At 41.3% G+C, this 20,709-nt stretch overlaps 1 protein-coding gene across 2 annotated transcripts in view; it reads left to right on the top strand.

Annotated features, from left to right (window-relative positions):
• LOC123240508 (netrin-4-like) overlaps positions 1-20,709 on the top strand; it is a 64,760-nt gene that overhangs the window by 11,100 nt on the left and 32,951 nt on the right. The window contains exons 2-3 of one of the 2 annotated variants that reach the window (XM_044668188.1): positions 7,264-7,799; positions 14,426-14,689. In XM_044668188.1, coding sequence (XP_044524123.1) covers positions 7,264-7,799; positions 14,426-14,689 — 800 coding nt within the window. Of the gene's footprint in view, positions 1-7,263; positions 7,800-14,425; positions 14,690-20,709 lie in introns of those variants that run through there. The other variant, XM_044668263.1, reaches the window with a different exon arrangement.

The raw sequence follows: 20,709 nt of genomic DNA, 5'->3' as shown, positions 1-20,709 counted from the left end.
ATTCAAGCTTTCCATGGATAAATTCTTATTGCCATCAAGGTTCTAGAAGAAACCAAATTAAAAATGCCAACCCTTAAAGAAGACTGTATAAGAGTACCTATAAAGAACACAAAGGGACCTATTTGTATTTATTTGTATAAAGGAACAAGATAATATAAGTACCAAAATGTATGAAGAAATGAGCACTACTTTATCTGAAAGTAAGTCTACTATTCATCCTGATCAAGAAGGGAATCTACAGCCCAGTGAATCAAGAGAAATAACCACCTGAATTGTCTTGAATATTAAAACTCTGGAATGATTTCAATGAATTTTGTCAAGTTAGCTTAATTTCCTCTATGGTGAGACTCATTTGGACTAAAAAAGCAAATCAGCCATTTAGCAATTTTGCACCCGATTTGGCATTAGAATGAAGATTCAAACCAATTTAATCTGGTTTAAACCAGTTAAAAATTGGTTCAATCCAGTTTAAACCAATTTGACACTGTTTAAAGGGGTTCAGACTAGCTCAAACTGATTCAACTGGACTTAAACCAGCTAAAATCAGTTTTTTGTGCCAAGTTCTAAAAAAGACTCTATAACATTTCTTATAAAGAACACAAAAGGGCCTATTGGTTTATTAGTGTGAAATAAAATAAGATATGGAAAGCTGCAAAAACTATTGACCTTCGTGTTGATGTAAGACGAGCACAGAATTGCCCCGTGGCTGATTGCTATTTGATTAAGGTTCTGTAATTTTATTAATTTTTTTTAAATGTACAAGTTCAGTGACTTCAAAAAAGTTGGAATGCCCTTGCCCTAAAGAGCAATTCCAAGTTTTGGCTCTATAGCCACAATGGCTCCCAGGAGAACTTGGAAGGAGTTCAGAGGGAAGCTACTGAGATGCCTCCAGGAATATCTAATGAAGCTCCTGAGAAGAGACTGAAGGAAGTTGATTTATAGATTCTTTGAATCCCAGGATGTTATTTCAGAGAGAGATTGCAGAGGTCATTGAATCTCAAAGTTGGAGGGAACTTTTGAAGGAGAGAACATGGATGGCTAGAATGGGAAGGGGCCTTAGAAAAGAGAGCAGGAAGAGCCTTTTGAGAACCCATAAATTGTTGGAATCAAAAAGGTGTCTTGAAGGTCTTGGATATCAATGCCCTTATTTGACATAGGAGAGAATGGAGGCTGAGGTTCAGAAAGATCCAGGCCTTACTTGAGCTCACATAGTGGGTTCATGGTAGCAGTTTTATCACCTTTTTTATAGGCTACTTCTTTTCTTCTTTCCCTAATGAGAGAGTAAGCTCCTTGAGGGCTGGAAACACTCTAGTTTCTCTTATGGCAATGAAAGTCAGACTGGATGTACCCTAAGCCTTCATAAATACAGCCTGAATGAATAATAATGAGATTTCCCATGTTGGTAGCATTTCAATATTTGCAATTTGTATTATTCACAACAATTCTGTGAGGTAGGTAGTTCAAGATTATCATCTGCATTTTCTAGATGATAGGTGGAGAAAAACAACCTGACTCAGAAAGGTGATGCAATTTACCCAGAGACAGGCAAAATCCAGTTTCTGCATCAGGAACTCCTTGCTTGCTCTCAGACCAGTGATATATGTAGCTGTATCATGCTATATCATGCTGTTTTTCTGATGAGGACGTGAATGAGTCCCCCATGGGCCTCCCTGGCCCTGAAGTGCTGTTTATTCAGTGAACCTTTCACCATTTGCAGGGAACTTCTGTGGGTTTCATGAACTCTCTTAATTGCTATATTCCTACTCTTCTGGAGCTCCTCAGTACTATAACCTAGCAAGATTACAAGATGCCTTACTTGCCTGTTATATAACTACCTTCCCCCTAGAGCAATCGTGAACTCTTCAGACTTATTTCTGCTCTGAGTCAGTAGGACCCAAGTTCAAACCCTGCCTGAGCCATGAACTGGGTATATGATCCTAGGCAAGTCTTTGACCTCTCTGCCTCAGTTTCCTCAATGTAAAATGAGGGAGGTGGGAATAGTTAGCCTCTAAGTTTCCCTTGAGCTACAAATCTATGATCCTATGACAGCTCTAACTCTAATTCAAAAATGCTCCCTTCAACAATGGCTGACATTCTACCATTAACAATTCACACCTTTAGATTTTGAAGAGTTTCCATTGTTCTGAAGACCCCTAGAAAAATAGGAGATCACACTTTAAGTCTTGACACAGAATATACTATGGCAGAGCTTAGATTTATAGAAGAGAATCATAGAACATGGGGCCATAAATTTGGAACTGGATAAGACCTCGAAGGTCATTTTAGATCAAACCCATAAAGAACATGTCGAAGGACTTTCTCAAAATCACGTAAGTAGTGAGTGGTAAAAACTGGCAAATGAAGCCAAGTCCTCTGTCCCTAGTACAGAGTTTATTCTTTGTGCTGGGTTTCCTCCAAGAAAGTTAGAGCTGGAAAGAACTTTGGTGATTAGCTGGTCCAAGGACTCAACCTGAGGTCTGGGAGCTTATTGTTTTTAAAACAAATATTTTGATAATTGGGCTCTTCTATAATCCTCTGTATTTTATTTTATGCATTTAAAAATATTATCCTGAGAAGGGGTTCCTGGGTTTTCTTAGGCTGCTAAAGGCGTCCATGACACAAGCAAGACTAAGAGCCTCTGATTAAACACTTGCTCTATTCTTCAGAACCTTAACACTGGCTAAGGGTGGCCCTAAACCACATCCCCTCTTCTCTCAGCACCATTACCTTCTCTCTAAGAACTTACTTACTTTCCCTATTTCGGCTAATATACCCAGGGCAATTTTTGTTGGGAACTACCCTTGTTTTGTTTTGTTTCTGAGCCAGTGAACTTTCTGCCAGTTGGTAAGAAATAAGAAGCAATAATTAGCTATTTGTCATTGAACTATAGCCCATCTTCCTGCAACTGCATGCTGCAGGATGCCAAGGAATGGTTATTAACCATGACAGAATTACTAAGCAAATACCTTCTGGGCAACTTTTTCATGTGGGGGATCTCAAAGCGCTCATTAGTGTTCATGAATGATAAAATCTTGTTGCAAAAGGAAAAGGACTTCTCTCATAGTCCTCACCTTCCCCAAGCTTTCCTTCTATTCCTTTTTATTCTAGAACTGTTATTCATGTTTTGATAGAGTTCATTTGTGTCAATGGGTGGTTGGAATTGTCCTCATACCCTTCCCTCAAGATTTACCAAGAACTGGAACATAAAGCCTCAGATACTTCCTAGCTGAATGACTTTGGGCTAGTCACTTAACCCCCAATATATTGTCCTTACCTCTCTTCTTCCATAGATCCCAAACTTAATATCAATTGTAAGGCAGAAGATAAGGGTTGTTCTGTTTTTTTTTTTTCCTTCTTTTTTTAGGAGGGAATATGGATGTCAGTAACTGAACAAGTTGGTGGGGGTGGGGTAGATAGACTTCTTAAACCAAGGTTAATGACTCATCCAAGGTCATACCATTAATCAAGGAAGTTCAAGCAAGTAAGCAGCTGTGATCTCTAGCATTTTTTGCTTGAGGACATTTTGACCAATATTTGCTGCTTGCTGTGGAGTCTTAAGTCTTCTGTCCAATTAATTGACTTAATAAAAGCTGACATTTCCACAGCACTTTACAATTTATAAAATATTTTCCTCACAGTGAGCCCTGGAAGCAGAGGTATCTTGGTAAATATTTAACAGTCAACTGGGAGTAGAGGAAATGTACCACCACACACTTTTAGTTTAATCTGGATTACTAACATTTTCCCAATTATTTTCTTAAGTCTAAACAGCTGACAAAATAAATCAAGCTCCAATTTGTTATTGTTTTTTAAATATTTTTTTCTCAATTGCATGTAAAAATAATTTTAACAGTTTTTAAAAATTTTGAGTTCCAAATTTTCTCTCTCCCTTCCTCCCTCCCTTTGCCCCTAAGAAGATAAACAACATGATATGGGTTATACATTCGAAACCATACAAAACACATTTCCATATTAATCATGTTGTGAAAGAAAACACAGAACTTCCAAGACACACAAAAAAATAGAAAGTGAAAAAGAATATGCTTTCATCAGCATTCAAATCCTTTCAGTTCTTTCTCTGGAGGTGGATAGCATTTTTCATCCTAAATCCTTTGGGGTTGCCTTGGATCACTGTATTGTAGAGAACAGCTAAGTCACTCACAGTTGATCATCATATATTGTTGCTGTTGTTGTGCTGGTTCTTACTTCACTCTGCATCAGTTCATGTAAGTCTTTCCAGGTTTTTCTAAAATCCTCCTGCTTGTCATTGTTATTAATAATTTTATTAGTTCATCCATTCACCAATTGATGGTCATTTCTTCAATTTCCAATTCTTTGCTGTCACCAAAAAAAAAACTGCTATAAATATTTTTGTACAAGTAATTCTTTTTATCTTTCTTTTAAAAAAATCTTTTTGGGATGCAGACCTAGTAGTGATATTGCTGAGTCAAATTTTGTAGCCTTTTGAACACAGTTCCAAATTGCTTTCCAGAATGGATTAGTTCACAACTCCACCAGTTGTGCATTAGTCTCCCAATTTTCCCACATCACCTCCAACGTTTGTCATTTTCCTTTTTTGTCACATTAGCCAAGGGCATTAACAATGGGAGGAGGTATGAAGATCAGGATAGACGTTGTGTAAGGGCCATGTAGCACTGGACCTGAGTCTTGAAAGAATTATGAAGGAGGTAGAGATGTGAAAGAAGTCCATTCCAGGTATGGGGGGATGAGGGCCAGTGGGCAATCCAATACTCTTTCTACTATACAATACTGCCTATCAGTTTAACTCCAATGTTTACAGAATGACTACTGCATGCCTCACCCTCTTCTAGATCTTAGGAATGTAGAAAGGAACACAAAGTTTCTGCCCATGAAGAACTCAAAGTTCCTTGTAGACTGAGGAGATGAGATTTATATCCATACAATAACTGAAGAGAAATGCCAGAGGGAACATCCTTCAAAGGTTCAAAGACAAAGAGATGGAAGAGACCTCTGAGGCCATGTAGTCTAATTCATTTTACAGGTGAGGAAACTGAGACTTATGACAATCAAATGACTTAGATAGCAAAGATGTAGATAGCAAGCATCAGAGGCAGAATTCAAACCAAATTCAGGGCTTGTTACACTAAAGCAAGCTTGTATCTTAAGCTGGGATACAGACAATAGGTACTCTTGGACTACAGGAAGGGGAGAGACCATCCTAGGGCTGGTTATCAGAGAAGGATTCATCAAAGTTTATACTTGAGTTAAAAAACTGCCTTCACAAGTACAAAATGGGGGAAAGTGTTGTAAACACTAATTCATAAGAAAAAGATCTGGGGGTTCTAGTGAACTGCAAGAATGATAAAGACAAGAATAAGAAATAATAGCCAAGAAAGATAATGCTGCCTAGGTCCAATATCACTATACTGTCACCTGGTCTCAGACCACATCTGCAGTAATGTGCTCAGTTCTGAATGCCACTTTTTAGGCTGGACACTGACAAGTTGGTTGGCATCCAGATGAGGACAACCAAGATGGGGAAAAGATTCAGGTTCATGCAATCTGAGGACTGGGTAAAGGAACTAGAGATAAATCTTGGAGAAGATGTTATTTTATTCATTGTTCCGATTCTGCTGATTTAATTCTTCTTTAACTTATAAAAGTCTTCAAAATTATTTTTGTAATATTGATGTTATAAATTGCTCTCTTGGTCTGCTCACATCACTTCTCAGTTCACACAAGAGTATCCAGGTTCCTCAGAAAGCAACCCTTTCATCACTTTTTATAACAAAATAGTATTTCATCACATTCATACACTACATGCCTGTCCATGATTCCAGAGGACCAGTAAGGAAATACTGTCCACCTTTCTGAGAGCTGATGGATTTAGTGTACAGCACGAGACATACACACAAATAATATAGGTTGCATATATAAACACACACATAGATACAATAACATACGTGCATACAACAATATATTCTTATATTTGTGTGGCTGTGTCTATGTAACTATTGAAGGAATTTGTTTTACTTGGCTGTTCAAAGGCACAGATGGAGAAATATGAGCTGGGCAGGGGAGGGGTTGGCATAATGAGGATGATTTGTCTAGCTGAAAGAGGAAGGTTTGCACAGGAGAAGAGCAATAGATGAGGCTGGAAGGGTAAAAGGAAACAAGATTATGGAGGATATCGAATGCCAGTCAGAGGAGTCTGGACTTGACACTGGAGTCTTAGTAAAATTGGCAAGGTGGCAAAGCTGTCTGTCAATCCCAAACTGACTTAGGAGTCCTTTTTCCTCTCCCATCCCATCTTTTAGGCTCCTATTGTCTTCCCTGCACCCATCTAAATTTACCCTTTAGTAAATTCTCTGCCCTTTACCTTCTGATGTTCAGTTGGCCCCTGGGTTGCCTCTCCCAAGGGGTTTTGTACTTGTAGTCTCTTCTCTTAAGAAAGATTCTGTTGGCACAGCTAGGTAGCACAATGGATAGAGTTCCAGATCTGAAGTTAGGAGGACTGGGGTTCAAATCTGGTGTCAGACAATTCCTAGCTGTGTGACCCTGGGCAAGTTACTTAACCTCAATTGCCTAGCCTTTACCTTTCTTCTGTTTTAGAATTTATATATAATATATATATTTAGAAATTTTATAAATTTACTATATATAATATATAAATATATATTTATATAAATTATAAATATATAAATTTAGAATTTAGAATATACATATATTCTAAGACAGAAGGTAGGGTTTTAAAAAAAGAAGAAGAAAGATTCTGTCTCCTGGAGAAGGAATGCCAGTCCATAAGCAGAAAGGCTTTCCTCTATGAAGGTAAGCAGGCAATGGCCTATTCTGCCTATTCATAAGGGGAGTCTAGGGGAGTTGTAAATTTATGAGCAGTAGGGACAGTTTGGGGCCCTCAGGGAATCGTTTCTGGGATGGGCACTGAACCGGGAAGGAAAAGATCTGGATTCTAGATATAACTTTGTTAATCTGTAGATTTCTACCTGGGGAAGCTTGGGTAAGTCTCCTTTTGGGCCGTCTCCTTTGCTATATGGGAAGATTGAATAAGATAATTCCTCTATCATTCTATCTTATAACATTTTGTGTTCTAAAGTTCTTTTAGTTCTGGTAGTCTATAAAACTTGAAACCAAATACACTTTAAATGGAGATGAGAGAATGTGAAAAAATATGGTGCTGGGAAGATTAGGGGCAGTCACTTGACACTACTAAATATGACTTTGTTTTTTTGGGGGGGCGATGTTTGTATGTTGAACATCCAGAGAAATTCCATCCCTTTCGCTGTGACCACCAGGCCTGCAACCCTCCTGTGGGGAACATTGCCACAGGCAGGACCCCTATCACATTCACTACCTGTGGGGAGAGTGGTACGGAGCTGTCCTGCTCCTATGTGGACCAGCCTCTCCTCCCATCCAACACCTTGGACTGTGGTCATCTTCAGTGCACCAAGTGCAATGCTCAGCAACTTAACAATTCCCACTCATCATCCTCCATGACGGACGATGTCTTTACCTCTCCCAACACCTGGTGGCAGTCAGCTTCGGGCATCTCACGAGAAGAGATTCGTCTGGACTTTGAGACAGAGTTCTACCTGACTCATGTCATAGTGGTCTTCAGATCTCCCCGGCCAGCAGCTATGATCCTGGAGCGTTCCCAGGATGATGGACACACCTGGAGGCCCTATAAATATTTTGCCACCAACTGTACAGCCACCTTTGGACTCCAAGATGACCTCGTTGAAGAAGGCTCTCTTTGTACGTCTAGGTATTCGGGAGCTATTCCTTGTACAAGAGGTGAGGTAAGTGCCCTATCCATCAGTTTGACACTAATCTAGCCCCAATCTACTTCTCATCTCCAGTATAAACCCTCTACCTCCAGTAAGACTGATGTCCTCAGTATCTCTTGCTTGGGTCATCCATGCTCACTCCTACTTCTCCTCTTTTGCTGACATTTCCTCCAGCAGGAATCTCTACCCATCACACCCAAATTCATTCCTAAACCCATCCTATGAGACTTAATTTCTTTTTTTAAATTTTTCTAAAACCTTTACCTTCTGTCTTAAAATAGATACTCTCAGTTCCAAGGCAGAAGATGCGTAAGGGCTGGGAAACTGGGGTCAAGTGATTTGCCCAGGGTTACACAGCTAAGAAGTATTGGAGGCCACATTTGAACCCAGAACCTTCCATCTCCAGGTCTGGCTCCCTATCTACTGAACCATCTAGCTGCCTTCCTAATTTCTTCTTGAAGATTTCCTCCATCTCCTTTGCCCCAATTTCTCCTTTTCATCTGCTCTTCTGTTCCACCGATTGGCTATATCTAGGCTCTCAAATCCAATTAGTATGTTAGTTTAAAATTTATAGCACTTCGCTATTTGCACTATTTAACTTTGTTTCTTTCCACAGACTTGTAAAGCCAGGTTTATTTCCAACTGGACAAAAGTCTATATCCAGGTCTAGAAAAAACTAAACATAATACCTCTAAAGACCTAAAACTCTCATCCCATGATTGAATTTGGTTTAATGGGTATCCGTTCAAAGTCTTACAAGGGATCCTGCATAACATCGACCCTTGAAATGGGACTCTTAATGTCTTTATCAAAAGATATGATTCTTAGGGATATTTGGAGGCATCTAACGACTCATTTCTATATTTCCTAATTTGTGTTTTGTCTGTGATACTGATGGTTAGTTAACCAACTAACTGGACAATTCTTGTATAACCTAGGATCAGGGAATTGAAAAGATAATAAAGACCATCTACTTTAATCTATATGGAAACATGAATCTCCTTCTTCAACTTTTAAGTTTTTATCAAAGACATTTTGCCAGAAGACTTCCACTTAGGAAAAACCTACTCCTTCCCTTTTCCCAGACAAAACATTTCTAATTCCTTTTAATGGTCCCTCTACAAATTAGAAATGTTTTGTCTGGGAAAAGGGAAGGAGTAGGTAGTGGCTTTTGACCATCTTGGTTGCTGGACACGCTTCACATTTTCTATATGTTCTTCCTAGAATGTGGCACCAAACCTCTAGATTTGGACTGATTGGGGCAGAGAACAATGGACCCATTATCTCCCCAGTACTAGATACTTAGGCCTAAAATCATTCACTGCTATGAATCATTGATGATTCATTGAGTTTTCAACCCACTAAAAAACCTAAATCTTTTACACTCGAATGTGACAATTTCCTCAATGCATATTTCTGAATTTGATTTTTTGAACATGACATATTTAGCTCTATTAAATTTTGTGTTATCAAGAAATTGTGGCATGCTGTTTGGAGTGCTGGACTCAAAGTCAGGAAGATCTGAGTTCAGGTTCTCCATCTGACACACATTGGCTGACCCTGGGTAAGTCACTTCCTCTCTTTCTGCTCTATGCAGCTCTATAAGACTGCAAATTAGAGAAAAATTCCTGACCAGTTCTTATCCCCATGTCCCTATAAAATTAAAAATGCTTAAGCCCTTTTTTTAAAGTTATTTATAAAAATGTTGTACTTCAATTCCCTATTAACCAGTTTTTGTTTTGAACATTCTTATCTGAAATCCATTCTCTTTGGCAAAGAAAATGGAGGCAAAATGAGTTCTCTGGGATAGCTAAAAACTAAAAGCTCTTTTCATGGTCCATAGCACTCATTGAAAGCCTTGGTTCTTTCTATATTTTAGAGACCCTGATTTTATTCTTATGGGACCATACCTTGCTTTTACACTCATCTTGATCATCGCCTTTGCTTGTTCTAGACCCTAAAGCCAATATGGAGAATAATCTATTTTCTTCTCAAGATGCAGAAATCTACTCTTCTTAGTTGGAGTATTTCTCTTTTCTAGTCTAGTTTTTTTCTGTCTTTATGTCTCACTTACTTTCCCCAAAGATTGCCTTTAACAGACCTGAAGTCAAGGAGACTTGAATTCAAAATTAGCCTCAGTCACTCACGAACTATGGGACTTTAGGCAAGTCACTTAAACTCTGCCTCAGTTTCCTGGTCAGTAAAATTGGAGAAAATAATAACCCATTTCTCTCAGAGTTTTTGTGAAGATTAAATAAGATTACACTTGTAAAGCGCAAACTTTAAAGTGCTATGCATGTGTTGGCTAGTGGAGTCAGAGCTGGGGTTTCAATCTGTGGTGTTGTTTAGGCATTCATTTATGTCTGTCCCTATATGACCCTATGGACCTTGTTCATGGAGTTTCCTTGGCAAAGATGCTGGAGTGGTTTGCCATTTCCTTCTCTGCTAGGTCCCTTTTTTACAGACAAGGAACTGAAGCAAACAGGGTGTAAGTGACTTGCCCAGGGGCACACAGCTAGCTAGATTTTAATTCAGATCTTTCTGACTCCAGCATGGTGCTTTATCTACTTCTCAAAGTAGAGCAACACCATACTGAAGAGCTAGAAAGATGCTATGAGAAGGAATCAGATGTAAGGATAGATAGGAACTAGGAGAGTGGGGGAAAGGAGTGGAATGGGACAGGCCAGTAGCAAGAGAGTTAGGAGTATCTGCCAGTATCAAGAAAGCTTAAACACAAGTGCAATTTCCTGCCTCAACTTCTAGAGCTTTATATGGTTGGCAGGTGGGGTGGGGAGAGGGGAGATAGGAGCCAGTCTGGCCAAAGCTGATCTAGCTCCTCTGGATGGGCAGCATTTGGTAGAAATGGGGAACACGGGGGCAAAAATTCCCATCTGTTCCTGTGAAGTACAGCTTGATACTCAGAGCCATTAGAGGGGATCAGATACTTGGTATAATCACAGGTGTGTCCATTCGTCTGGGACAGCACAGGTAATCCCAGAGAAGTGCCATCCTTTCTGCCCCCTCCTTCATCTCCCAGTTTCTGTGAACCAGAATAGGAGCATCTTGCCCAAATTGGCAGGGTGGCAGCTCTGATGCCAAGGGGAATGCAGACAGAGGACTGGGGGACCTGCCTCGAGGCTCTGCTTGGGTAGGGGATGCAGGACCTGGACCAGCCAGACGTCGGCTTACGGCTGTGTGGGCTGGTGGAATGTGGACAGCTGGCCTCTGCAGCTGGGGCTGTTAGCGCATGGCTCCTTTGCCCTGGGGAATGTCAGGTCCCTCGGTGGCTGGGGGGGATACGTGACAGCTCAGTTCATGGTAAGGGAAGAGAGGACCCCCCACAGTCCCCAGGGGCTCAGGATGAAGGCCCTTGCGCTGCTTGATCAGGCTAAGGCTTGTGGCTGCACCAGGCAGTCTGACTGGGATTTGATCTAGCCAGCTCCACAATAGTATGATGTCTGGGGCATCAGCCGACACCCCCTCCCCCTCTCCTCTGGGCCCTCCCAGAGTACAAAGGAATGGACAAAATATTTTCCATGCAGCAAGTTTTTCAACTTGCTTGTCCACTTGAAAAAAAATGCAGAGCTAGAGAGGAGGGAAATCTCTGAAATCAAAGCTTCCTTTGGGCTCATGGTAGACCAATCCAATCTGTCACCTTAGTCTCATGGGCCAGAACCCTTTAGATCAAGGACAGAACCACCAATTCTCAGGTTGCCAGAGATCTCTGAGGCCGGCTACTCCAACCCCTGCAGGAACAGAACCCCCTCTGAGAGATCCCTGGCGAGTTCTGACATCCCAGGGAGTAGTGGCACATCACAGACTACTCACTTAAGCTCCTGGAGCCTCAGTTTCCTTACCTGCAAAATGAAGAGGGTTGGCCTGGATGATTTCTGATTCCAGCTCTAGATCTAGTCTGTCATTCTATGAGTCAGGCTCAGAACCCAATTTGAAGTGGAGAGGATTGGATCTCGAGAAGTCATAGCTAAAGCCAGCCAACCAAAGGTTATAAAGAGCTCTGTAAATGGAGTGAACACAGTGAGGAATAGTGATGGGAAAGGGGCCTGGATTCAAATTCTATCTCTCCTACTTACAACCTGTGTGAGTCAGAGCAATTCTTTTGTCTTCCTAGGTCTCAGTTTTCTCATCTGGAAAATGAGTGTGTTGGACCAACTGACCTTCAGGGTCTAAATCCTCTAGACAGGGGACTTGGGAGGTAGGACACCTGGGATCTCAACCCATCTCTATCAGTAATTCATTGGGTTCCCCTGAGACCCCTTTCCGGGTCTCAGTTTCCTCCTTTGAAAAGGGAGGGGGTTGGATGAAATGATTCCAAGGTCGCTTCCAGCTCTAAGATTCTCTAAAGAGGAATTAAGCCTAGAGAACAAATGTTGCTGAGTGGGCTGGCTGGGTGACAGAGAGCGTGCCTCTGGCTTGCCCTTGGTATAAAGGGCCCCGCTGAGCAATAGAGCCCAAGCACAGAGCGCAAGACTGGGGCCTGATCTCATTTAGACAAAAATAGAATGCTCCGATCTGGTCATGACTCAGAGCCATGGCCAGAGGTTCCCAGGGAGGCAAGGGGCTCTTTTTCCTTTGGGAGCCATAGATGGAAGGAGGGGGGAGAAAGTTCATAGCTCTTCTAAAGGGGGAAAAAAGAGGCATTTATTTCTCTGTCTGGGGCAAAGGCCTGGCTTAGAGAAAAATTTTTAGTTTGGTAAAATTCAGATTTTCTTTTCCCAGCCTCCTTTTTCTAGATCTTCTCTAACTAAATACTTGGCACATAAATGCTTAATAAATAATTTTTTTTGGTTGTTCTTTCATTCATTCTTTCTGTCCTCCATCTCCCAGCATCCTTTCCCATTCTCCCTTTGGGTTCCTTTCCTTTTCTTTCTCCCTCTCTTTTCTCCATATTCTATTTCTCCTTGGTTTAATTTAACATTTAGGCTGAAGGTAAGTGAGAAAATCCTAGACCACCCAAACCCAAAGAACCTTAGATAGAATCCAATATACCTCTATTATGCAAAAGGAATCTGAGTCCTAGAAAAAGGGAAATAACATCTGGGGTCTCCCAGGGAGTGAGAGCAGAAGTCAGATCTGAAATTCATAAGGTTCTAAGCTTTAGAGTCAGGGAAGGGCCTTAAAATCGCCCATTTAAATCCCTTCATTTGAATGGATGAGGAAGGACATTGAGCCTCAGATACACAGCTGGTGAGTCACTTTGAGATTTCAATCTAGGTCTTACTGATCCTATCACATCTTTCCTCATCTTGCCTCCATCTGAGCCCTCATCATCTCTTGTCTTCACTGTCGTACGAGTGTCTTACCTGGTTTCCCAGCATCCAGGCCTAACCCTCTCTAGTCCATCCCCCACAGCTGGAAAACTGGTATTTGTCTCCCCACCTGCTGGCATCTGGTAGGTACAGAAGAAATGCTTGTGAAATTTAATCGAGAGTATCCTGGTTCCAAAGCCAATTCCCCTGCCATTATCCTGGGCTCTTGAATTTGAGTACAGACTTTTCTTCTCTTTGTTTAAGGCAGTGATTCCCAAAGTGGGTGCCACCACCCCCTGGTGGGTGCTGCAGCGATCCAGGGAGGCGGTGATGGCCACACTCTTTTTGTATTACATTCTATTCTGAGTTCAATAAATAGTTTCATAATTTCCAGGGGGCACTAAGTAATATTTTTTCTGGAAAGGGGGAGGTAGGCCAAAAAAGTTCGGGAACCACTAGTTTAAGGCGATATGTTGCAAACAGCTCTGTGAGTTATTTTCAGCCTTATCCTTAATGGTGGCTTGGAAGGCTTTGTTTTCTTAAAGGAATTTTAGGTATCAGTGAATTAAGTGAGAGAAAGATTGGCTCAGAACATGCAGGGGCTCCATAGTGTGCAGAGTGCTGGGCCCGAGTTCATAGGTAGTCTCAACCACTAGCTGTGTGACTATAGTTAACTTCTGCCAGCCTCAGTTTCTTCATCTGTAAAATGAAGATGATACCTTCCAGGGTTGTTGTAAGGATAAAATGAGATTATATTTGTAAAGTCCTTTGCAAAATTTAAAGCACTACATAAAAGTTATTATTTTTATCAGTTTTTTTGCACATGTATATTCTACATCAAATTGCTTGCTTTCTAAAGGAAGGGTAAAGTGAAGGAGGGAGAGAATATGAAACTCAAATGTTTTAAAAGAATTTTTGAAATTTTTATTTACATGTAACTGAGAAAAAAATTAAGATGAAATATTATTATGATCATACCATATAGGCAGCCTACTCTATCCCTTGGCAAGGCTAACCCTACTCAAGAAGAAACACTACTTTAGGTGTCTATTCGCAGAATGTTCAAACCAAAAGAGACCTCAGATATCATATATATAGTCTGATATTTTCACTTTTATAGAAGGAGAAACCGAGGCCCAAGGAGAGTGTCCCAACCAATATTAAATAGCCATTAAGTGGGAGAACCGTGCCTTTATCCCAGGCCTTCTGACTGAATTTTGTTCTCTTACCAAGGAAGACCCTCTAGTCTCAATTCCATTTAATCAGAAGGCCTGCTGTGTGCCAGGGATACAAAAACAAAAATAAAGGTCTGTGCCTTCAGGAGGCTCACATTGCTATTCAGGCAGCTTCATTCATATTTTTATTTCCCAGGTCATCTATCGGGCCCTAACTCCAACCAATCAGGTGGATGACCCTTATGGCCCTGAAGCCCAAGATTTGCTAAAACTCACCAACCTCCGTCTCCTGCTGCTAAAAAGGCAGGATTGCCCCTGCCAGGGGGCAAGGCTCCCGGAGAAGCCCCAGCGATTTGCCCACTATGCCATCTATGACCTGATCGTCCGTGGAAGCTGCTTCTGCAATGGACACGGGGAGAGGTGTCAGCCAGCTGATGAGACAGAAAACTCCAGGAGTATGGTGAGGAGTATGACTTCAATGGGGCTGGGATCCTTTATGACCTGGCCACTTGGGAAATGAGAGTTTGCACAATCTGGCCATTGAAGGTTCCCATTATGGAAGGGAGAGCAGAGGACCTGGTGAGGGTCAGGGATAGTTAGGGAAGATGGGGGAATGGGGCAAAGGCTGGTTAATGGGAAGGATCTCATGAATCATTTGTTCTAGCTGATCTAGGATACAAGGCTGAGTCCACACGTACTTTATGCCTCTGTTTGTGCCATTCTCTCAGTCCTCTCCACCATCTTGTTCTATGGAGATCTTCCCTATCTTTAAAGGCCAAGCTCAAATGCCACCTTCCCTATGAAGTTTCCCTTACCACCAATGTAGAAATGCCCTAAACTCAATTGTAGTTCTTATGGTGTCCCATCCTGATCACATTCTGTCATGCTTTACAGTGGTGTGTATACTCCTCTACTAGACTATAAACCCTCCGAGGGCAGGGGTTATGTTTTGTGTTTCTTTTTGTCCCATAATGTTTTTGGGAGGGAGTATTGGATTACAGAATATTAGAACTGGGAAGGAATTTAAGACATAGAATATTAGAATGTAGAACAAGGAACATTAGAGCTGGATGTGACCTCAGAGAACACCAAAACTAGCCCTTTCATTTTACAGAAGAAAAAAATTGAAGGCCAAAGATATGGGCAAATGGCCAAATCCCTGGGACATGAATTTGCTTGTTCCCAGGTAATCACCCTCTTCATGATCATCTTCCTCATAACTAGCCCTTTAACATTTGCAAAAGGTTTTACAAATATATCATTTGATCCTCACAACCACCCTGGGAGGTGAGCTTTTATGTTCCCCGTTTTATAGACGAGGCAACTGAGGCTAAAAGATTAAATGTCTTGCCCAGGGTCACATAGCTAATGACTAAGGCAGAATTAGAATTCAGGTCTTCTTGACTCCCAAGACTAGCAATTGATCCACTTCTCTACCTATCTGCCCAAGAATTAGAGACAATCTCTAGAGATCAAGAGCTAGCTTGTGTTCTGACAAGTGTCGTCATTCCAGTGCCAGAAGATGAAATATGGAAAATGATGCCATAGCCATGGGCATTGTTAAATGGATACAAATGGGGGCAGAAAAGCATTCTCTGGCCACCCAGAAGAGAAGCCCAGTGACCCTTACTGGAGGTCAGCATTACTTTCACAGTCTAAGAGACAATTTCTCCTTTCCTTTTGTGGCCTCTGGGCCATAGTGGGATGGAAATATTTGGAAGAAATTTCAGTGACTCATCCCTGTAAGAGGATGAGGAGTGATGCAGGACTGTGGATACCATGGAAAGAGTCCTGGATTAATTATCAGGACACCTGGCTTAGAACTCTGGGCCTGGAGTCAGGAAGACTTGAGTTCAAATCCAGCCTCAGATGCTTTCTAACCTTGTGACTGGGTAAGTCACGTAACTGCTGTTTACCTCAGTTTCCTCAATTGTAAAAGGAGGGTACACTGGGTTGTTGCAAAAATCAAATTAAATAATATTTGTAAAGCTTTTAGTGTAGTACCTAGCACATAGTAGGCACTTAATAAATGCTTGTTTCCTTTCTTTCCTCTGTCACCATTGCACTGTGTGCCTTGGTGAAGTTCCTCAGTTTCTCTGGATTTCAGTTTCCTCACCCATAATCGATGTGGAATTAGGCAAGCTGAAATGGTATTTTGATAGTACAATGACCTTCCTCCCTAATGCTTCTAAGTCTTTCCTAAAATATGGCTTTCACAGCTGAAAGCAATCATTTGCTAAATTATTGACTTCAGCAAAGCAATATAGGATGGGACTCTCACCTCCTTAACCACGGACACCATGCCTCTCTTAATTCATCCTAGAGTGGTCTAGATTCACTTTCCTGCTTATATAACACATTTTTGACATAACAAGTATCCTAAAACCCCAAAATCTTGGGGCAGCTAGGTAGCACAATGGATAGAGCACCAGGCTTGAAGTCAGAAAGTCCTGGGTCCAAATCTGGCCTAAGACACTTCCTAGCTGTGTGATCCTTGGTAAGTCAGTTAACCTTAATTACCTAATCTTCGCTGCTCTTCTGTCTTAGAAATGATACTAAGGCAGAGGGTAAGGGTTTTAAAAAAACCTTACATCTTTCATAATTTCTCTCTAGTTATGCTTTCTCTAGCTTGAACTTGTAAACTGATTGTTTTGGACCCCAAATATTGGATCTTACATTGTTATTATTTCATCTTAAGAAGCAATGTTGAAGGGGCAGCTCAGTGGATTGAGAGCCAGGCCTAGAGAAGATAGGTCCTAGGTTCAAATCTGGCCTCAGACACTTCCCAGCTGTGTGACTCTGGCCAAGTCACTTGACCCCCATTGCCTACCCTTACCACTCTTCGGCCTTGGAGCCAATACACAATATTGACTCCAAGATGGAAGGTAAGGGTTTAAAAAAAAAAAAAAAAGAAGCAATGTTGAGAAGTAAGATGACTTAGTGAATAAAGAGCTTACCTTCACTTGGGTTCAATTCCTACTTCTGATAAAAGCTGGGTTGGGTGACCATGGGCAATGTGCATTGGTGGAGGGAGTTTCCTTCTTGGGAACTCTCTATACAAATGAAATCACAGGACTGACCCCCAAAAATTATCTTCTTAAGTTTGGCTCAATACTCTGTTCCAGGGGTTAGCAAGCTAGAGCCTGTAGGCCAAAGCTGGCCAGCCACTGTTTTCATATGGCCCATAACTAAGAATGATTTGTGCATTTTACTTAAACCCTGAAAATACAGGGGATCCTGGGCAGTATGTAGATGCCTCCTTGGACTCATCATGGACTCTTTAGGTTGCCCATTTAGAAGACCGGCAATGATAATTCTTCCAGGGGTGGCAGTCCATGATTAATGAATGGCCTTCCTTGAGCATCTTCAGGAGGTGGGGAAAGATGTTTTTTTTTTTTTTATGTTGGAGAGCAGTTATTTGCTTTTTTTGTGTGTTCCTACTGTCTAGCAATTCCTGGCTCATAGCAAATGCCAAATAACTGCTTGATAACTGATTGACTTTTCTAAATGCAATCCAACTCACTTTCTTCTCTTTAAGGGGCAGCATGGGATTATGGATAGACATTGGGGCTAAGGCAAAGAAGGCCTGGGAATTCAAGGGACAGCTAGGTGGCTCAGTGAATAGAGCACCAGGCCTGGAAACAGGAAGACCTGGGTTCAAATGGGACCTTGGATACTTCCTAGCTATAACCCTGGATAAGTCACTTAATTTCAATTGCCTAGTCCTTACTGCTCTTCTGCTTTGGAACCAAAACATAGTATTGATTCTAAGAGGGAAGGGGAAGGTTTTAAAAATAAATAAATTTTTTAATTTTTTAAAAGAATTCTATTTCAGATACTGTGTGACTCTGAGAAAGTTGCCCTAGTCTTAACTTCTTCATGTGTAATAGGACTCAAGGGCCTTTAAGGTTCCTTCTAGCTCTGAGTCTATGATCTCTATGAACATTTTCTTTAATCAATTCTGGACCCGGCACATTGTCCATGTGCAATAATTGCCCAAACAATATGCTTTGATAGAATACCTGAATGGGCTGCTTATCCAACTATTTGTTATAATCTGGGCAATATTCATTCTTTGTCCACTTTGTGTTTCTAGTGTGGATGGCTAGGCTGGTCTTTTTGAATGAAAATTGGCTTTATCTAGATAGTTCCAGGGATCCAGATGATCAGCCTCCTTGGATCCATCATGGAATCTTTAGGTTGCCCATTTAGAAGACCAGCAATGGTAATTCTTCCTCCAGGGGTGTCAGTCCTTGTAGTCAATAATATTGTCTACAAACAAGCACACCTTCAAAACCTCTCCGTCAAAAGAGAACCCCTTTTCCGTGTGTATTTTCTAAGACAGACTACTGATAGTCTTGAAATAATCTCAAATTTAGCTCCTTCATGCGCAGTTATGAAGGGAAAGTCATAAGGTGGCCCCAAATCTCAACCTTTATCTTTTCAGGTAGAACGGGGGCAGTAGAGTTGTATCCAAGCATCATGACATGCAGAAACCAAAGCAGCTAGTGTGTGGCTGGGAGAGCTAGAGCCTCCTGAGATGTTGGGTCGGGTCCTGTTTTCCCACAGAGCTCCTCCCTTGTTGGCAAGAGCAGAAACTTGCTCTGAGCAGTAGCTCTATAAACAAGCTTGTGCTACTGGCTACTGCTAAGTTCCCAAACATTCCTCTCTGCCCAGTGGGGCTACAGTGACTAAGGACTCTGTCACAAGGCCATTCCTGGCTCCAGTTTCTAAACAGAGGAAGAACCATGGCAGGACTTTTGTTGTGCTCCCTGGGGGCCATCCTGTTGCAAGTGATGGAAATGTTGTCAGGCAGAGCCAGTGAATTTGATCAGGCCATTTGCCAGTTGGAAGGCAAGAGAGACTTCGACTCAACTCCCAGCCATAGGAGCTGGGGGCACTAGAACAAAAATGAAACAGCCTGCCCCCAAGGAGCTTACATGTTATTGGGGAGATGTGTACAAATAAGTACAAAGTATAAGCAAAATAATTACAAGATAAATTATTTAGGGGGAAAGGCACTTGAAGTTGGGCAATCAGGAAAGGCTTCATGTAAAAGGTGTCTCTTAAGGAGAATTTTGAAGGAAAAAAGAGGTCCAAAGTGAGAATGCACTCCAGGCATGCAGAGAAAGACAGGACATCTCTAACTCTGTCCACTGATTGCACTTCCATGAAGCTAGGACTTGTCTCCAAAATGGAACTCCACAAAGGAAGGCACTGAAAAATGTGATACCAAAAATCACCAGGTAGCCTTGGCATGATGTTCTAAGACTCCTGGGATCCTGCTTTCCCAGCAGGTGGGTCAGCTCAGCAATCTTGGCTGCTGTGATTAAAGTAGCTTAGATGAGTTGAAAAGGAGGAGTCTCTCCCTTTCCTAGGATAGTCCCATTGGTCTCCTACCCTTGAGATCACAGGCAAGGATTCTGCTCATGGCAGATTCTAGTCTGGAATAGTCCAACTTTAGAAGTTTCCAGCTTAATGAGGAGGTATTTAGACTAGGAGTTGGGGAGGAAGGATGAGATCACTAGGAAGGAAAGTGTAGCCTGGCCAGGCAATAGGCAACTTTGAGGACCAAGAAAAATGTGACGAAGAAAACCAGAAATTTTTTCTAATGACAATGAGTCTCTGACTCTGGGGCTTACTGCCTCCTCAGATGACTGCTTCCATTTTTTTCTATTTTTTTCTTTTTTCTTAATTCCATTTAACATTGATTTTATTAAGCTAAATTGCATTTTTTCCCACACTGCTGGTGTTCAATAAATGTTACATGTCAATGATTTTAGCATTTTTATTAATTTATTTATTGCTTCATTTTTTAATGGTTTTCAACTATAGGAAATTCTTCCTTATACTGAGTTACACTTAACTATTCTTCACCTGAAGTATCCAAACAAAAAACAATGATGCCTTAGTACACAATAGCAGCTTCCATCTTCTGTCCAAGATGGTATGGGATCAGGTCCATGGCTGGACTGATAGTACAATAAGGAAGTGGCTACCTACATGGAGTAATTTCAGGAACTCCCAGAAGATTCCTGTTCCCTGTCCCCTGCTCCCAACCCAACACTCCCTTAAAAACTCCTCTATTTATTCATAGATGCTTGAAATCTCTTGAATAAGCAACAGAGCCATTCCTTCCTCCCAGGTTCAGAGATGAGATAAGGCTGAGAGCTCTCCTGGGAGAGGGACAGATCACAACCTCTTAATGCTTTTGTCTTCCATAAACTTTTCATGGGGAATTCATCCAGTGTTCTGGAGAACTTCTCCTGGGTCTTCTGAAAATCAACAGTTATGTAGCAAAAATCTGCCACAAGTTACTTAATTGATCTCATTTTAGTCTTACAAGAATCCAGTGAGGTAGGTGCTTAGGAGATTGTCCCCATTTTACAGATGGGAAACTGAGACTCATAGAGTGATTTAATCATTATCACACAGATGATAGGCATTAAGAGGTGGGATTCAAATCTACATTCTCCCAGT

The sequence above is a fragment of the Gracilinanus agilis genome, chromosome 1 (genome assembly GCF_016433145.1).
Source record: "Gracilinanus agilis isolate LMUSP501 chromosome 1, AgileGrace, whole genome shotgun sequence".
Taxonomy (NCBI): domain Eukaryota; kingdom Metazoa; phylum Chordata; class Mammalia; order Didelphimorphia; family Didelphidae; genus Gracilinanus; species Gracilinanus agilis.
Note: the sequence above shows the minus strand (reverse complement) of the source record. Positions and strands in the feature narration are given on the sequence as shown.